The sequence below is a fragment of the Cavia porcellus genome, unplaced genomic scaffold, assembly GCF_034190915.1.
Source record: "Cavia porcellus strain 051 isolate PalLab524CR breed Dunkin Hartley unplaced genomic scaffold, mCavPor4.1 scaffold_7, whole genome shotgun sequence".
NCBI lineage: Eukaryota > Metazoa > Chordata > Mammalia > Rodentia > Caviidae > Cavia > Cavia porcellus.
Window position 1 is genome coordinate 72,225,580 of NW_026947490.1, and position 17,626 is coordinate 72,243,205.

At 42.2% G+C, this 17,626-nt stretch overlaps 1 protein-coding gene across 2 annotated transcripts in view; it reads right to left on the reverse strand.

The window, feature by feature from the left end:
- Lrrc1 (leucine rich repeat containing 1) overlaps positions 1-17,626 on the reverse strand; it is a 112,482-nt gene that overhangs the window by 26,614 nt on the left and 68,242 nt on the right. For both annotated transcript variants that reach the window (XM_063253823.1, XM_063253825.1), the window contains exons 3-4: positions 15,589-15,667; positions 12,277-12,366 (exon numbers count right to left, since the gene is read on the reverse strand). In XM_063253823.1, coding sequence (XP_063109893.1) covers positions 12,277-12,366; positions 15,589-15,667 — 169 coding nt within the window. The remainder of the gene's footprint in view (positions 1-12,276; positions 12,367-15,588; positions 15,668-17,626) is intronic.

Sequence of the window (17,626 nt, forward strand, 5' to 3'; positions counted from 1 at the left end):
GCCCCCCCGGTCTGATCATCTCCCACCTGAGACCCAGGAGGGCACACGCTCTGCTCCAGGGACACCTCCTACAGCTGACCAGTGACAACAGCACTCAGGTGACAGAGTGAGGAGCGCAAGGCCCCCAGTGGGGACAGGGAAGCCACTAAATCTGGCTGTACCTCGACTCCTCCACCTGGGCTGGGGAGTTCCTCTGCCCTGGAACTCTTAAATTCAATCTTAAAAGCATCTTTGAATGCGTAATGTCTGACCTTAACTACACCAAAGGACATCGGGATTCTTATCATCTTATGTTATCTAAGAAATATGATGCACATTTAAAAACTTTTTAAACTTCATCTTCAAGGTAAAAGGTCCAGACATAGATACTATAAGAAATCTTTTTATGTTAGTATATGAGCAAAAATTTCACTAAAATGCCAACAGGTTTGTGGCATATCTCCACTCTTATCAAGCTAACACCCAAGAACAATACTCTCTTAATAAGTAACAAGGTTCCAGTTACAAAACCTTAGTTTATTGGTTTGGGGGAGCAGGGGATATACATAGAAATGGAGGAGTGCACACTGAATTTAAAAAGTCCTTTACTTTATTGTATTTATTTACAATTTTAGACATTACCTTACTATGCTGCCAAGGCTGGCCTTGAAGCCTTAGATCCAAGCAATCCTCCTACCTCAGCCTCCCAAAATTTTAAACTACTTAAAGAAAGGGGGACATCCCGGTCACCCTGCATGCAGGGCTGGTCCCTGACGTGTAGTTACCCACTAGAGCTCCTAGGGCCCAATCTTGTCCTTCGGGTCAGAACAACCCGTTTTAATCTCCCTTGCTCCTCCCTAACTAGTGGGGCCCTTGCGATTCCACAGAGAGAGTATCACTGACCAGCAGCCTGGAGCTCTCTTCAGAGCTGCGCCGGACACAGGTGCACGGCTGGCCCTGCCCACCTGTGAGGCTCGCCATGCATCTGTATACTTGGGGAGCTGTAAGATGAGAAGAACTAGTACGCAAACAAACAGCTTCGCTCGCAGACTGCCACCTGCTCCAGGCACCTCGGCACACCATCTGGACAGCACAGGCCAATTCTGGAGTGAATCCATGGCAGTGGCTCTCCTCGGAGGCCTAGACTGGCATCGAAACCCCCACTGCCCACTCAGGAGCGTGCTTCTCCAGACTGTCACAGCTGACAAGACAAGGGTCTGTGCACATGTGCAGCATACAGGGACAGTAGCACAAGAATGAATGACGTTTTCTTGGTCTTTGAGAATACAGTATCCTTCATCAAAATTTCAGGGCCGTGTCTATCCGATTCACTCCATCAAGGTAACCAATTCAGGCCAACATCTGTGCCCTTACAGAACCTAATGAAGAATGGGCAGTGAGCCATGTCAGGTGGGGAATTGTAGCCCCCACTTCTGGGCACCTCGGAGCCCAAGCTCTTTATATCACTAGGCCTGAGATAACCACGACAAGCACCGAATACCACATGCATTATCTACTCTGCCAGTTAACACTCACAAAGGGGGAAAAAAGAAATCAGACACTCAAGATGTGACGTGAGACTCACTAGTTCTCAACGGCCCTACCTCTAGTAACGATAATATCAACTTACTGCATGACGGATAGTGCTAGAACCACTTCCTAAGCATTAACCTAAGGATGAGAAAAGCACTTGGAGAGAACTAGGACAAGGTCTCACACCAGTAAGTGGGGGAGTCGCCAGTCACTGGGGAATCTGTGCTTTTAACCACAGTGCCCTGCTTCTTCTCTGAGCTGGGAAGTCAACTTCGTGACCTGGTCATGCATACACACATAGCTACGTCCGCCTCTACGCACGCAGTATCAGTAAAAACTTTCCTTCTGCTTGTACCCACCACCGAGACTATTCTCAAAGGGAATCACTTGTTAAAAAATTTCTCTTAGTTTATTGGGAAAAAAAAAGTCTGTGCTAATATTGTGTGGAGAGTTTTTTATGTCCATATTTTGAACTCTCAGTAACTACCTTGAAGATAACAATATGCAATGTTTTAAACTAGTGTTATTCTCCTATTATTTTATCATGAAATTTTATTTTTTCCACAAAATAAACACTTTTCTTATGTATTCATCTAGAATTTCTTTTATGCAAACAGGTATTAAATATATCAGTTTCTCACCAGAAATGTGGCATCATACATATATACACATATATACCTATATGTATACACACACATACCTGTCAACTTGCTTTCCTCAGATTTGTTTCATTTCTTATCTGGTATATGCCAGTTTGTTTTTTATAGCTTTACAGTATCTCACTATCTATTGACATTTTAATTTTTAACCAGTCTCTATTAACAGAACGCTCACCCTTAATTTCAGTGTCTGACAAACGCAGTACTGCCACAGTGACCTATGCAAAGAACGAACAGCCCGGCTGCCCACCCTGCCTGCGGCTCCCGGCACCTCTGCCAGGGCAGGGCTCACCTAGAAAACCCATTTGGGAAGAAGGGAATTTCAGCACCTCCCACATTTCAAAGGGCGTTAAAACGTCAGGGGTGAAAGTTACCCTCTTCTGCAACCAGAATGGAGCCAACTGTATTTTCAGGTTTCTATTTCAGGGACTGGGTCAATGGTTACTTTAAGGAATTTACATCTGTTCTTTACCATGTGTTAAAGCTTCTTTTAAAACCTCTTGGATCTTCCCCTCCTGCCCATTTTGGTGACTAAATCATTAAGAAAACGCAGGGTAAGTTAAGACAGATCAAGCAAATAGCAGTTTACACCAAGACCACTAAAATACAAAATCTGCAAACATTTATGGCAACAGCAGTTGGTCAGGGAAAAGAATCTTTGTTGCTGGGGAAAGGAGAGTTGCTTATGCAGTCAGGACATTTCTCTTGTCCTCTCAACACCGAATCAGTTTTGAAGAAATCTCTGGTCACAGATTTCCTTACAGTAGCTTTGCTCTAGAAAACATTTTTGGAATCTTGTGTTTTTGTTTCTGAAACAATAAACATGTTATAGTAATTCCCAGGCCTCACAGAACAAGCATCAGATATAGTAATAGTTTCAGAAATACTTTCTCCTCTTGGCATTCCAACACATCACAAGCCACTAGCCTCGCACTAGGCCTGGGGCTCACTGGGTTCAAGCCCACTCAAATTAAGGCTCTGCTCCCAAGGGCAACCGGCAGGAAATCAGATCCACATGTTCTGCACCACCTGCCACGGAACCTGCAGAGGCCTGGCCTCCTCTACTGCTCCCAGCACTCTCTCACGCTGAACCCAGCGTCCCACAAGGAAGAGAAGCAGCCGCAGGTGCCGCTCAGGCTTCCTGGTCCTCAGGAGGCACCAGCAGCTCCTGCAAGGCTCCCTGCACTCCCACTCTGTGCACCCTGAAGGCAGGTGTGTGTCCCGCCGGACCGCCAGGTCCAAGCGATGACACAGAGTAAGCCAGTGTGTAGCCCGAAGTCACCGCATCTAGAATAAATGTGGGAAGAGCGGCCAGGCCAGGTCCCAGATCGGCCAGTGCCCTGCTGCACACAGCGTCCAGGCCATCAGCACCTATCGCCACTACCCGATTCCAGAAAGAATGTCCCGTGATTACCACATATTTTTATATATTTGAATCATTACTTACATTAGGGAAACTATTCGGTATTCACACATGCGAGATTGATTTATTTCACTTATGAGTATGGTCTCAAGCTGTGCCCATTTATTGATAAATATCTCAATGTGATCCTTCTTTATAGCTGAATAATACTCCATTACACCATGTGCTACGTCTATCCTTGGTATTGACTGACAGCTTTGTTTTGCCATATTTGACTGTATTCTCCCCCCCCCCAAAGAAAGTAATAAGCACTAAGGAGTAATAAAATCCAAGATGTGTAAATTTTGTTGTAAAAAAGAGAGGGAAAAAAAAAAAAGAAAAGGAGCTCTAACGAATATAACAGCAAGTGTGTTTGGGGTGTTAAATAGCTGACTTTATCAATGTTTTTGGAACATTGAACACAGCTGTTTGCAGTCTCCCTGTTTGAATGTCCACCTTGTGTTCTTTGATACTGTGATTTGAGGAACTATTTTCAAGAAAATAGTGTGTAATCTACTAGCAGGTAATTTCTTACTGTTATGGTTTTTTGTTTTGTTTTGTTTTGTTTTGTTTTGTAGTTCTGTATTGCGTGTACCCTTACGCCGCTTTGGTTTGTTTTGTGTTTTTCTCTTTTTCCTCTTAAATAAAAAAAAAAAAAAAAAAAAAAAAAGAATGTCCCTCCTCACGGGAAGCCATTGCTTAGCTGCTCCCTCACCTATCTCTGTCTCCATGGACAGGACTGTACGAGACATCTCGTGTAAATGTACCAGACAATGCACACCGCTTTGCATCTGGCTTCTTTCACTTAAAATATTTTCAGGGTCCATCTGTGCTTCAGCAGATAGGACTAGTTCATCCTTTTACAGCCAAATAACATTCCATAGGGTGGATTTAAAACTTACTTTTCCGATTCACCCACTGGTAAAATGAGCTCTTCTTTCCTTCCACCTCGGTGAACAGTGCTGCTATGAACATTTACAAACAAGTTTTTGTACGGACCTGTGTTTTCCGTTCCCTGGGAGGGGAACTGCTGGTCACATGGCAGGTAAATTCATCTTTTTGAGGGAAGACCTGCCCGCCCTGCGATAGTATCCCGTCTCACTCCCACCAGTAACTGCAATTTCTCCAAATCCTCAGCTGTCGCATACCTTTTGGGTCACAATCACCCTAATGTGTACGAATGGTGCCCTTTGGGGTTTCTATTTGCAGGTCCTTGTGGACCATCCCATGCAGCATCTTCTCATACGCTTACTACACATCTGCTGCAGAAGCTTCTTGGTCAGAGAACATACAGATGCCTCATCCATTTTCAGCTGGATTGTCTTTTTTATTGGTGAGACGCAAGCATTCTTTATATGGTCTGGATATGAGGCCTTTCTCAGAAACATGATTTTTAACTACTACCTCCCCTTCTGTGGGTTGTCATTCTACTCTTGATAGCGTCTTTAGATGCACTAGCACAGAATTTTGAAGGCAAATGTGTCCATTTTGTTCTTCTGTTGCACAAACTTCTGTTGTCCTGGCCAAGAAACTCACTCAACTCAGCGTTACAAAGACTTGTTCTTATGCTTTCTTATAAAACGTCTATACTTTCAGTGCCTGTGCTTAGATCTCTTATCCCTTCTGCCATAACGCATGTGTGGTATGAGCTAAGGGTATCACTTCAACCCTGTTTGCCTGTGGACTTTGAGTTAGCCCAAGAGAACTGCAGAAAATGCTGCTCTTTGCTCACCAAATGATTTGGCACCTTTTTCAAAACTAGTTAGCCATAAATGTGAGAACTATTTCCAGATAGTTCATTCTTTAAAAAAAAAAAAAAGAGAATAAAATAAAGCAGAACAAAGCAGATCAGAGCAAAACAAGGCAAGCAACAAGATTTCAGAACAAGACAACAGGGAATCAACAGTGGCTATCATAGTGTCTCTTGCTTTCTTTGAAATAGTTGTTCATATCTTCACACACAATAAGTTAATAAAGCAATAGTATAAAAGCCTTCTAAACCAGACACTAGAAAATCAAATAATTGAAAACAGACTAAAACCCATCAACACCACGAATAAAAGCATTACTGGACTTCAAAACAAGATGATAGAAAATCACCATGGCTACCATAATGTCTCATTTTCTTCACTGTAGCTATTCATGCCATCACAAATAATAAAATCAATTCTTGTAAACCCTTCAGGTGAAGTGCTAGGCATGTATAAGCCTATACATGTACATCTATCCTTTCTGTATCCAAAGGAAAAGCAAAACAAAAGAAAGTGTAAGAAACAAGAGTCAAATAACTATAGCAAAGAGCCCAAAATAACAATGTAGGCCTTCAAAACAAGGTGGTAGGAACATAACAAATTTTGTTGTTTTGCATAGTTATCTTCAAAAGTTTTACTCAAATTACGAGATATAGTCATGTAAAAGTGATCTAATCCTATGGATGTTAACTGTTTTGTTCCAAGAGCTAACAGAATTAGTTGTACAATCATCTTAGCTATCTTAAGTGTATATATTACAAATTTGTATCTTTTTTCTTTTCTCCTTGTCCCTATCTGAGCTATTTTTTTCTTTTTGAGCAGTTTCTTACCCTTTTACAATTGAAGATTTTCTAGTTTACTCCTTCAGTTTCTTTTACTAGGGAGACAATATGGTATTTACATATGTGAGTTTGATTTATTTCACTTGTAAGTATGGGTCTTAAGTCACATCCATTTACCTATAAAAGCCTCAATGTGGTCTTTCTTTATAGCTGAATAGTACGCCACTATATACAAAGACCACATTTTTTTTTTAACTTTTTATTGGTACCGGGGATCGAACTCACAACCGCCTGCTTGCAAGGCAGGTGCTTATGCCACTGAGCTAAATCCCCAGCCCCCCACCACATCTTTTTTATCCATTCCTCAGTTGATGGGCATATGGGTTGTTTCCAAGATCTGGCTATTACAAATTGTGCTGCTATAAACATGGATCCATATATATCACGGTGGTATGTTTTTAGTTCTTTTGGGGTTATACCCAGAAGTGGAATAGCTGGGTCAAATGCGACCTCCAACTCCAGCTTTGTGAGGAGTCTCCAGACTGACCTCCACAGTGGTTGCATGAGTCTGCATTCCCACCAACAGTGCAGGAGGGTTCCTTTTTCCCCACAGCCTCTCCAGCATTTGTTACTGGTTGTTTTCTTGATCCTGGCTATTGTTTCTGGAGTGAGATGGAATCTCAAGTGTTGTTTTAATTTGCATTTCTCTAATGACAAATGATCTTGAACAGTTTTTCATGTAATCATTTGCCATTTTTATTTCTTCTTCTGAGAACTGTGTATTCATCTCAGATGCCCATTTTTGGACTGGGTCTTTGAATTTCAGGGGTCTTGATTTTTTTTTAGTTCTTTATTTGTTCTAGACAGAAGCCCTTTGTCTGAGGGACAGTTGACTAAGATATTTTCCCAATCCATGGGTTTTCTTTTTCTCTGTTGGAGACTTCTTTTGACATGCAAAAACTTTTTAATGCGATCCTAGTTGTTAACTCTGGGAAGTATTTCTTGTGCAGTTTGATTTTTGTTCATGAATTCTCTACCTACCCCTATGTCTTCAAGATTTCTACCTACTTTGTACTCCAGCAGGTTTAGTGTTTCTGTTTTAATATTTAGATCTTTGATCCATTTTGACTTTAGTTTAGTGCATGGTGATAGGCGTGGGTCTAGTTTTAGGTTTGGCAAATGGAAAGCCAGTTTTTCCAGCACTATTAAAGAAACTGTCTTTCTTTCAGTGAACATGTTTGGCATCTTTGTCAAAGATAAGGTGGCTGAGTGTGTTTGTAGTTGTGGCTATTCAATCTATTCCACTGATCTTCAGGTTTGTTTCTTTTCCAGTATCATGCTGATCTTATCACAGAAGATGCCTCCTGCCTTTCCTTTGTTACTCAGAATTGCCTCTGCTATTCTAGGTCTCTTTTGGTTCCAGATGAATTTTAGGAGTGATTTCTCTAGATCTGTGAGGTATGCTAAGGGTATTGTGATTGGAATTGCATTTAATCTGTATAAAGATTTGGGGAGAATGGCCATTTTCACAATGTTTGTTCTTCCTCTCCATGAACAAGGAATGTCTTTCCATTTTCTGAGATCCTCTTCGATTTCTTTTTTCAGAGTATTGAAATTTTCATTGAACAGATCTTTTACTTCCTTTGTTAAATTGATTCCTAAGTATTTCATTTTTTGGATATTATTGTGAAGAATGTGATTTTTCTTATTTCTCAGTGAGTTTGTTGTTTGTGTACAGGAATGCTATTGATATCTAAGTGTTGACTTTGTCTCCAGCTACATTACTGAATCTGGTTATTACATGTAGAAGTTTTGGGGGTCTTCTATGTGGAGTATAATGATAGTTTAGCCTCTTCCTTTCCTATCTTTATTCTTTTTATTTCTCTCTCTTGTCGAATTGCTCTAGCTAATATTTCCAGCACTATATCAAATAGGAGTGGTGATAATGCACATCCTTGTCTTGTTTCTGATTTTAGAGTGAAAGCTTTCAGTTTTTGACCATTTAATATGATGCTGGCTGTTGGTTTGTCATAAGTGGCTTTTATCAGATGGAGGCAGAGATCATCTGTTCCAATTTTCCATAGGGTTCTTATCATGAGCGAATGTTGGACTTTATCAAAAGCGTTTTGTGCACCTATTGAAATGATCATGTGATTCTTACCTTTGGCTCTATTGATATGGTGAATTATGCTTACTGATTTGAGTATGCTGAGCTATACCTGCAGTCCTAGGATGAATCCTACTTGGTCATGGTGTATAATTTTCTTGATGACTTTGCTCCATTCTGTCTGCCAGTATTTTATTGAGGATTTTTACATCTATCCACACCTATGAGTGTGTCCTTATGTGACTACCAGACAGTTTAATTACTGTAGCTTTGCAAGGTTTGAAGTCAGGAAGTATGATCCATTTACTCTTCTTTAAGACTATTTGGTACTCCAGGTCTCTAAACATTTCCACATGAATTTTAGTTTCTTGATTCCCTTTTTTAAAAAGTCAGGTAGGATTTTAACAAGGATTGAGCTGAGCCTGTGTATCAATTTGAGAAGTACTACAATCTTAAGAATATTACATACATAATTTTTTAAAAAAAATTTTTAAAGAATATTAAGATTCCTAATCCAAATACACATGATAGCTTTTTGTTAATTTAGGTCTTAATTGTTTTGAATGACATTTTATAGTTTGTAGTTTTCTATGTGTCTTATATTCCTCGGGTTAAATTTATTCTTAAGTCTCTTTTTCTTTTTGGTGCTTTATAAGTAAAATCACTTAATTCTGACATATAGAAATAAAAAATTATTTTACATGTTTATCTTGGCTCCTATAAGGTTTCTCACTTCATTTATTAGCTCAAATAATCTTTCATAAATTCATGAGAATTTTATACAAACCATGTCACTGCAGAGTAAATAATTTTTGAAAAGTATAATTACAGTGTGAAGAAGTTCTAGAGTAGAAATCAGTACAAATGATCTGAAGAAAATGTTTTCATTATTCAAATGCTCTTCTGGAAGACAAATTCATTCATACATTATACCAGCATTTGATAGCTCCTTACAACAAAATGTCCTTCCTGGCTTTGCCAGGGAAATCTACTACGTGTTTTTAGCAGTAGTAAAGCGAGAAGCTGTCCTTTCCTGAGCACTATTTTCAAGGGCATGTTTTTAAAATCCAACTTTTTATCCACATAGTTTTCCTGGGTATTGTCTGAATGCCCCAGCATGCCCACCTTCCCCTCTACATCAACCAGTGCCTTTGCTGATATAGAAAGCCCTTCATGTAATTTTACCCCAATGTTTTACAAAAAGGATTTAAAACTGTCTTCTAAAACCGTAAACAGGCTCATAAGGTAGCCAGGGCCATGAAAGGGAGGAAGACACCACCGGGCTGCGAGGAGCACTGTACAGAAATGAGATGGCCTGAAGGAAGAAAGCAGGTCCAAGCGCCACCTCTGCTACCCGGCGGCGTGCACACCAGAGCAGGTTCCCAAGCCAGGCTCCCTTGAGGGGTGATGCCTGCCTTGTACCCCACACACACCCTGTGCCCTCAGAGCACAGCCTCCCTGACCCAGCGGTGGGGCCACTCCTGCCAGCATCCAGAAGCCGACACAGCTGCTCTCACCACTCCCTGAGCCAGTACCACACTTTCCATCAGCAAAGGCAGAAAAGCAAATAATGTGATAAATGTCGGCTCTATTATTAAAAAGGAGAAGCTTCCCATTCTTTGGGCATGATTTTTTTTTTTTTTTACTACTAAAAATCACTTTTTCTCTCGCTAATTGTTCTTTATATCAGAAAAACGAAGTCACATCAACAGTTATACTACATCAGAAGGTTTTACAATAATAGAAGTTGTATTTTTCATTGTTGTTTCTTTATGACAACTTTTTATAAAAATCGAGTACACCACATCTGGGCAGAAAAGGGACTGTGCAGAACTGGCTGCTGTGTTCTGGCCCGGAGCTCCCAGGATCCCAGCTGATAACCGATGGTACTGTAAGCAAGCAGAATGGGCAGGTGATGCTATACCATACTCCTAGTTTAGCACAAGAGAACAGCGCTAGCATATGACTGGACACAAGGAGACACGACCAGTTCAGATTCCTGCTTAGCAGAGGATAAGCTGATCCAAGTCTACAAACTAATTACCTACACACAACTGGACACCTATGTACAGACAAAGGGCTAATGTGCTCACTGCACAGGGAGGAAAAGAGAATCTACACATTTGGATCTGTTTCACTTCCTCCAATCATTAGAGAAAAGAGACAATTTCAGTCATTAAATGAAGCACATCTTCTGCTAGTTGGAGGGGAAAGTGTTTTTCCTTGGATTGAGCAGCACTTGTTAGGATCTAAGGACAGTACTAACTCTGCAATGTACATCATCACCAAATATCTAAAACTGCAGTATCCAAACAACTAGAAAAGCATTTGTTGCCTACTTTTTAAAGCAAGCCTTACATGTAGCCCCAGTATAAAGTCAGAAAGCTAACAGTAAACCTAGAGTAGCACCCAACGGGGTCACCGGAGACCACCCCGGAGCTCTGATCTCCCTCTGAAACACCCTGGGGAGGCCTCATTGGAACCCCCTGGCAGCCAGACGAGTATAGTTTGAGGACCACTAGTGTGGGACTCAGCTAACTCCCAAGCACTCTTTTAGAACGATGCTTTCAACACATTTAAAAGTACTCCTATGCACCCTCATACTGTATATAACATAAATGTTTTATACAACATAAAAAAAACCCAAAACTTAGTTTAAGATATTTAACACACGAAACTGTTAACTCTTGTAAAAACAGTAGGACTAAAATCACTTTAATGTCTTTTATTTTAATTTGGAAACAAAACAACCAGTCACTAATAGTTTACTTTGGTTCAACGGTTTTAAAAGATAAAAAAAATACTTCCCTAGAAGAACTGCATCATTAGATACATTTATGACATCAACATACTAATTTTTAAAGTTTTTTCTAATGATGGAGAAGTCTTGCACACAAATGATAAACTGCCATCTTGCCCATCCATGACTAATCAGAAGGTATTGTTGAACTTTTGTGCTTTTAACGAAAGGGCTTTAAAAATCCACTGGGTTACTGTCTCACTCCTTGGTGGGCATCAGCTGTATTTTCAAAGACTGAGTAACATCCGATGTACTGGAAACGATCTCCTGCTACAGGAAAGCGTCAATGAACGTGGGACAGTGTCAGTAAGACCAGCTGGTATACCTACCTCCCCGGTTCAAAGCTCTCCCTGACCACTGCTGTCTACTGACAGTGCTTTATAAAGACTCTACTAGAGTCTGTCCCAGAGCCCAGCTTGTAATTTTCAATTGTAAAATGGTGTGAAAGTGATACATATCTGCAGAAGCTGTGCTCTGAATTTTAGACGTGGTCCTTCCTTCTCCGGGCACTCTCATAATGCTGAGCAGCAGCTGTGAGCCGTAGCTCTGGGCCATTCAGAGCAAATAACTGGGCAAATTTAAGAATGAAATGAAAACATTCATTCTTTCAGTTTATATTTACTATTTTTTGCAAATAGCTACTACATTGTTAGCACGTTGACCTGACCACTGGCTACTTAGAACGGTTTGTTATTTCTAGGAGCATTGAGATAGTTTCCGAGCCTCTAAAGACCTTGGGCATCGGAGCAACAGACTTAGAGTAAGGCTGGGAAGAGCAGAGAGACACAGGTCTGCAGTGGGGAGCTGTGTTCCAGGCCCAGTGCTGCCATCAGCCCCCCAGCATCTTCCCATGACCCCAGCTCGAGTGGCTCCCTGAGCTGGCAGGCATGATGGTCTGCTCATCCTGAACACAGATCTCGACCCTCTCTTCCCAGTCTGTGCCCAGCATGTGAGCCCCACAGCCTCCCAGTTAATGTCCAGTACCACACAAGGAGGCAGGGGCACAGCCGGCCCCCCACTTTGTTGAGGCTCCACAAGTCAGCCACATATGTGAGGAGAGAGAGAGACAGAGAGAAAGACAGAGACAGAGAGAGACAGAGACACAGAGACACAGAGAGACAGACAGAGACACAGAGACAGAAACACAGAGTGAGAGACAGAAAGAGATAGAGAGAGAGAGACAGAGAAAGATAAAGACAGTGAGAGAGGAGCGAGTAAGTGTCCCTTCACCTAGATACCTGTTAAAGTCACATAAAAACTTACTTGCCAATATTTTCAGGCAGAGACTGCAGTGAGATGTCATTTACAGAGAGACAAGTTAAATTCTGTAATTCAGGAAAGCTTTCTGGCAACCTAGAACAAAAAAATGTTTTTAATTTAAAACAGCACAAATAGAATGACTTCCATATGCTAACTGAAATAGCCTCCTACAAATCACAGTGTAAATAGTATGTTTGCCTTGTTTTCCTGTAAGGTATGCCATTCATAAGAGAAAAAGACTGTCTACCTAACGGGAGCACAATAAATATTTATCAAGTAATACAAAAATAATTATAAAGAGAACAGATATGCAAGTTCTAAAACTAAAGGTGCAAAACATGATATAAGACCTACTAAGTGCTCCTTTCAAGAAATGATAAACTGCTGCTGCAGCTTAAAAGTCCAAAAAATGAAAATATTTTATTGAGTACTAGCCCTCAGGGGTTACAATACAACAATGGGCAGCTGCTTGCTTCCCACGGCTCAGAATACCCAGAGCAAAGGGTTACTTAGACTTGATCAGCTGACAGCCAAGTCAATTGCTACTTGGTCAATTTATTCTCTTCATTCAAGATGTCACTCACTTGAGATAATTATATGTCTCACTATATGCTACACAAAAGCAGTTTTTGTATGTCCCTGAAATCCTACAGAATAGTAAGACTTCAAAATGCACAGCACAATGTGCCTTTCATGGTACACTATTTCAAACTTATAAAGAAATCTTAGTTTCAATATTCCTACAGTTGCAGTATTTAGGGAAGAAAAAAGTCACTAAAGGCAAAAACGCTTTTTGTGTCTACAATAAGAGTCAATACAAATGCACAAATCTGCTAGTAAAGACAATGGAATTATTAAAATGCCACTTTTTCCAGCCAAGAAGATTTCAGTGATAGTCTCTGGAATAGTCTTTCATTTTTCTTTTTCTAGGTTCCTTTTTGAAAAAAAAAAATCCTCTGCTACAGTTTGATGTTTAACATTTGTTAATTCCAGGTTTTAAAACCAAAAGCTAAAACCTAGACCCTCAAAAATCAAGGTATTTCTTGTAACCCCAGCACTTGGGAGGCTGAGGCAGGAGAATCACTTGTAACTCTGAAACCAGCCTGCACTGATCTCAGTCCAGTGAGCCCAAGGCCAGCCTGAACTGTATAGCAAGATCCTTTCTCAAAAAAACAAGGTACTAACTGGAATGTTTATAGTCACTGAAATATGTTCTTAGCAACAGCTAAGTAACAAAGGTAAGGTTTTTTTGCTTAAAATTCAAAAGAATCAAGATATCTGGTCTGCTTCAGTTTTCATAGAAATTATGTATCATTTGATAGTTTTAAAGCTAGCTGAAATGCTCTCAACCATAACGAAAACGTTTTTCATGGCTGGCTTGCTTTTTTGCCAACTGCTGATGTTAAAAGCCAGACTGATGCAATGTGAGGGAGGAAGGAGAGACTTAGGAGAAACAAACTGGCATCAACACCCCACTCACCAGCTGCACACCTTCAAAGGTCAGCCTCAGTTTGTCCCCTTAAAGACAGCGTCCAAGCTAAGTAACTTTTTGGCCCTTTCAACTCACACACTCTGACCTAAATCTCAAAAGCAGCACACCAGCTGCCCCGCAGCAGCTTCTCGGTGAGAAACCTGCTGGCCGTGCAGCAGGTGGAATACCAGGACTGCCTGGTGCCATCTGGGGGTCTCTATTGGAGAGTCCTGAGAGAGGGGTGAGGCCAGGAGCGAGCAGGCTTCAGAAAAGGAAAAATAAAGAGACCAAAATTGAGTTGCTTCCCAGCTGGCCTATCCACTGTACACTGCCTGAAGCTCAGCTCAATTCAACATCGGAGCGCTTTCCTCACCCCAGGACCAGCAGGAGCACCTCGGGGAGCTGCAGTAACAGGTAGCAGAGAATAAGTGACTCTCATTACAGCTGGGGAGTCCTGGTCAAGGGCTGAGCTAGGCACAGTCTCAAGTGTCATGAAAACCTCCCCAGGCAGCCGGAGGCTCCCTGAAGGTGTGAGGTCCAAGCTGCATCTTAATGGAGAGTGACAGGGCCCAACAGTCAAGCAGATGGGCACGGGCTGAGCTAGGGAAAGCAGTCTACTGCCACCAAGAAGTGTCCAGCAGAGGGTTTCACAGCAGTCAGGGCAGAGAGATGGGCTTCGCTCAGGTAGACCAAGGAGGCCTTGGACAGCACATCAGAGGTCTGACCTTGGCTTCCAGGGACAGGAAGCCGCAGAAAGTTTGCAAGACAGAAAATCGTACAAAGATGGGCTAGGAAAGAGGGTCTGACTGAAGACAGTCATGGGTCAGAAAGCAACCAGGTCACAGATTACTATTTTCCAATCACAGAAGTAATTTAATCACTGAAGTTCAAAAGAGCAATAACCAGGCATTTTTTAAAAATATGTTTATCTTTTGAAAGTGAGGAAAAAATGAAATAGGGCATTCATCCAGCACTCCATACCCAAAAGTCCCAAGCAATTAGAAATGGGTAAGAGGAACCCCAACTTTTAGCTTGATCACAAGAGGCAGAGGAGGGGTACCTTTCTGTTGAAGTTGCACACAGATTCTTGAAAAATCCTAGAAACAGACCCTGCGGGCTCCAAGAGACCCTGGGCATCCACTGCCAAGCGCCAACTCTGCACTGCCTACAGACCTAAGTTAGTGCTCCGGTGACACAGTGCCTGGCCATACTCTGGGGGCCCAGAGCCAAGCTGGAGAAGCCAGCAGAGGCTGGACAGTGCTCTGTGCCAGGCCTGGCCCAGGCTGGGAGACACAGGAAGGGCAAGCAGCAGCATGGAACAAGTGACCAGTGGTTTTCTCTGAAGGGACAAACACAAAGAATTCCCCACGGATACCGCAAAAGTAAGGAAATCATCATTTCCAGGACAGGAAGCCGATAGGGCTGATAGGGCTGTACTCTGTCTTTTTAAAGGAGAGTTACGACGAAGTTGAGATTACAAATGTTTAAGTGTAAACAGACCTCTCCCTGGATAACTGCTGAGCAAGCCTCTGTGAGTCTGGGCCCAGCCTTGCCCCGTAAGAGTGGAGAGGGGGACCGGGAGTGCATAACCGTGACCATTCTAACCCTGCTGTGGAACAGAGCTCCTCACCCTCCACAGTGACAGCCTCTCGACCCCTCCAGAGGCACCACTGCACAGCTGCTCCCTGTGCATGCATTCCTAAACAAACACCTGGGGAAAGCAACTGTCCTTGGCAAAGTGTCCATCTAGATACTTCCAAGGCAGGTGACCAGGGTGAGTCCTCTGCTCAGCTCCCAGAAGGATGCCCATGGTATTCAGGAGGGGAGGGTGAGGCGACAGTTACCTGGTCAGCGGGTTTCCACTGAAGTCAGCTACCTGCAGTGCTTTACAGAACGAGATGCTTTCTGGAATCTCAGGGATATCTGCAGGGGTAAAGAGAATGTATCGCCAGGTTAAAATCGCCATCGTTTTCAAGACAGGTCACGTTACAGTGGGCCATCCAGGAATTACTGCTCCCTCCGTGCAAACGTGGCCCAGTGTGTTTCTGCACTTATTCCTGCTTTCCTAACAGAAGTCAGACTCTTAACAGAAAAATATTAGAAAGAATCTCCACCTTCAGGCCACCACCAGCAAGTCCCACGGCCTTGTCACTGCCCAAGGCACCGGGGGATTTCAGTTCTAGCTCCCCCTGGACTTTTCTTGCTATGTATCCACGGGTTATATCAGGATGAGGTATTTTAAAGTAGGACACTCTTAAATTATGGGTCTTCTCCCAGCTACAAACACAGGAACTTGGAAAACATAGAAAAATACAAAGAAGAAAATGAGAAATACTAACACTCTTTTCACCCAGAGATAATTTTATTCTGATGTGCTTTCTTAACTGTCATTTATACACACACACACACACACACACACACATACACACGTGAATGCACACACAAATGACACAATTACACAAAATGTACACAGTTTTGTGAAATATAGTTTGGGTTCGTGATATTTTTCAATTTGCATTATTTCATCAATGTTTTATATCATTTTTCCACACTTTGCCATTCGTAACAGTGGAAAAATACTCTACACACATTTTCAGACTTCATTTAATCAATCCCCTATTGTTGAACATTTAGGTTGTTTCCAAGTCCCTGATGCTGTAATTATATTTATGCCCATTTCAGATTATTTCCTTAGGCTAAGTTCCCAGAAGCAGAATTACAGTGTCAAAGGCATTACATCCCTGCAGAACCTGTTAAATATTAGTAAATTGCTTGAGGGGGTCAGACTATAACAATTCATACTTTCATCAGCCTGGACAAGGTGCCCAATTCAACAACCAAAAAAGTTATTTTGAATTTCTTTTTCTCTTGGTAAAAACCCTGAAACCATAGCTCCCAAGGCTTTAAACTGTCCATTTATAGCAGTTAATTTCAAAAATACATTAATTTTGGACTACCGACATGGAGAAGGGCTACAACGGAACAGGTTCTTCTGGTCGCAAGCAGTTTCTTCTGCCACTTCAGCAAACTCAAGCCAACCCACAGGCATTGACCATTTCTAAACTGGGCGTGGCCAGAAAGAGGGAGAAATGAGGGAGACAGGCACGCCTTGCTCCACTGACCTCAAATAATCAGATGTCCACAAATGCTTTCAGTTCAAATTAAGAAGCTTGAAACACATGACTACGCACTAACACGGGTCTCACACTGCTACCTACCCTTCATACCGTGTAAGACAGTGAAAAACAAGTACTGTATCATGACCTTTTCTTCACAAACACACATACTCTTGTTCACAGTTGGCTCTAGAATGGATTTTTTAAACCCACAAATATTTACAAGCACTGAGGTGCAAATATAGTCATAGCCCCTTTTATAAATATTATCTGTTCCCTTCAAAAATGTATTATTTAGGCCATGTACGGCAATTCATATCTGTAATCCCTGCAATCTGGGAAGCTGAGACAAGAGGATCATAACTTTGAGCCCAACATGTGCAGCTCGGTGACTTAGTGACAGCCATTGCAAAGCAAAGCAGAGCTGTGGATGCAGCTGGGGAGATGGACAGACAGCAGATAGACGACTGTAACTTCCTTTGTACAAGTAAGTACCAAAACTCAGTCCCACAGGGCGGCTTGCTCATCACCACGGGCCTGACCCTCCAACTCGCTGGACATGGAATCAACACGCGTGACCCACACAGCACAGCCCGCCATTCACACGAGTGAGGCAGCCACAGACCATGGGCTCCGCCCCCGTGCCATCAGCGCTGCCCAGCCGGACGCTCCCTGGGCCAAGGGGAGGGGGTCTACAGAAGGCTGAGAAGAGAGGCCGCACAGTGCTGGGGAAGAAGACTGAGCCACACAAGCAGATGTAAATTCT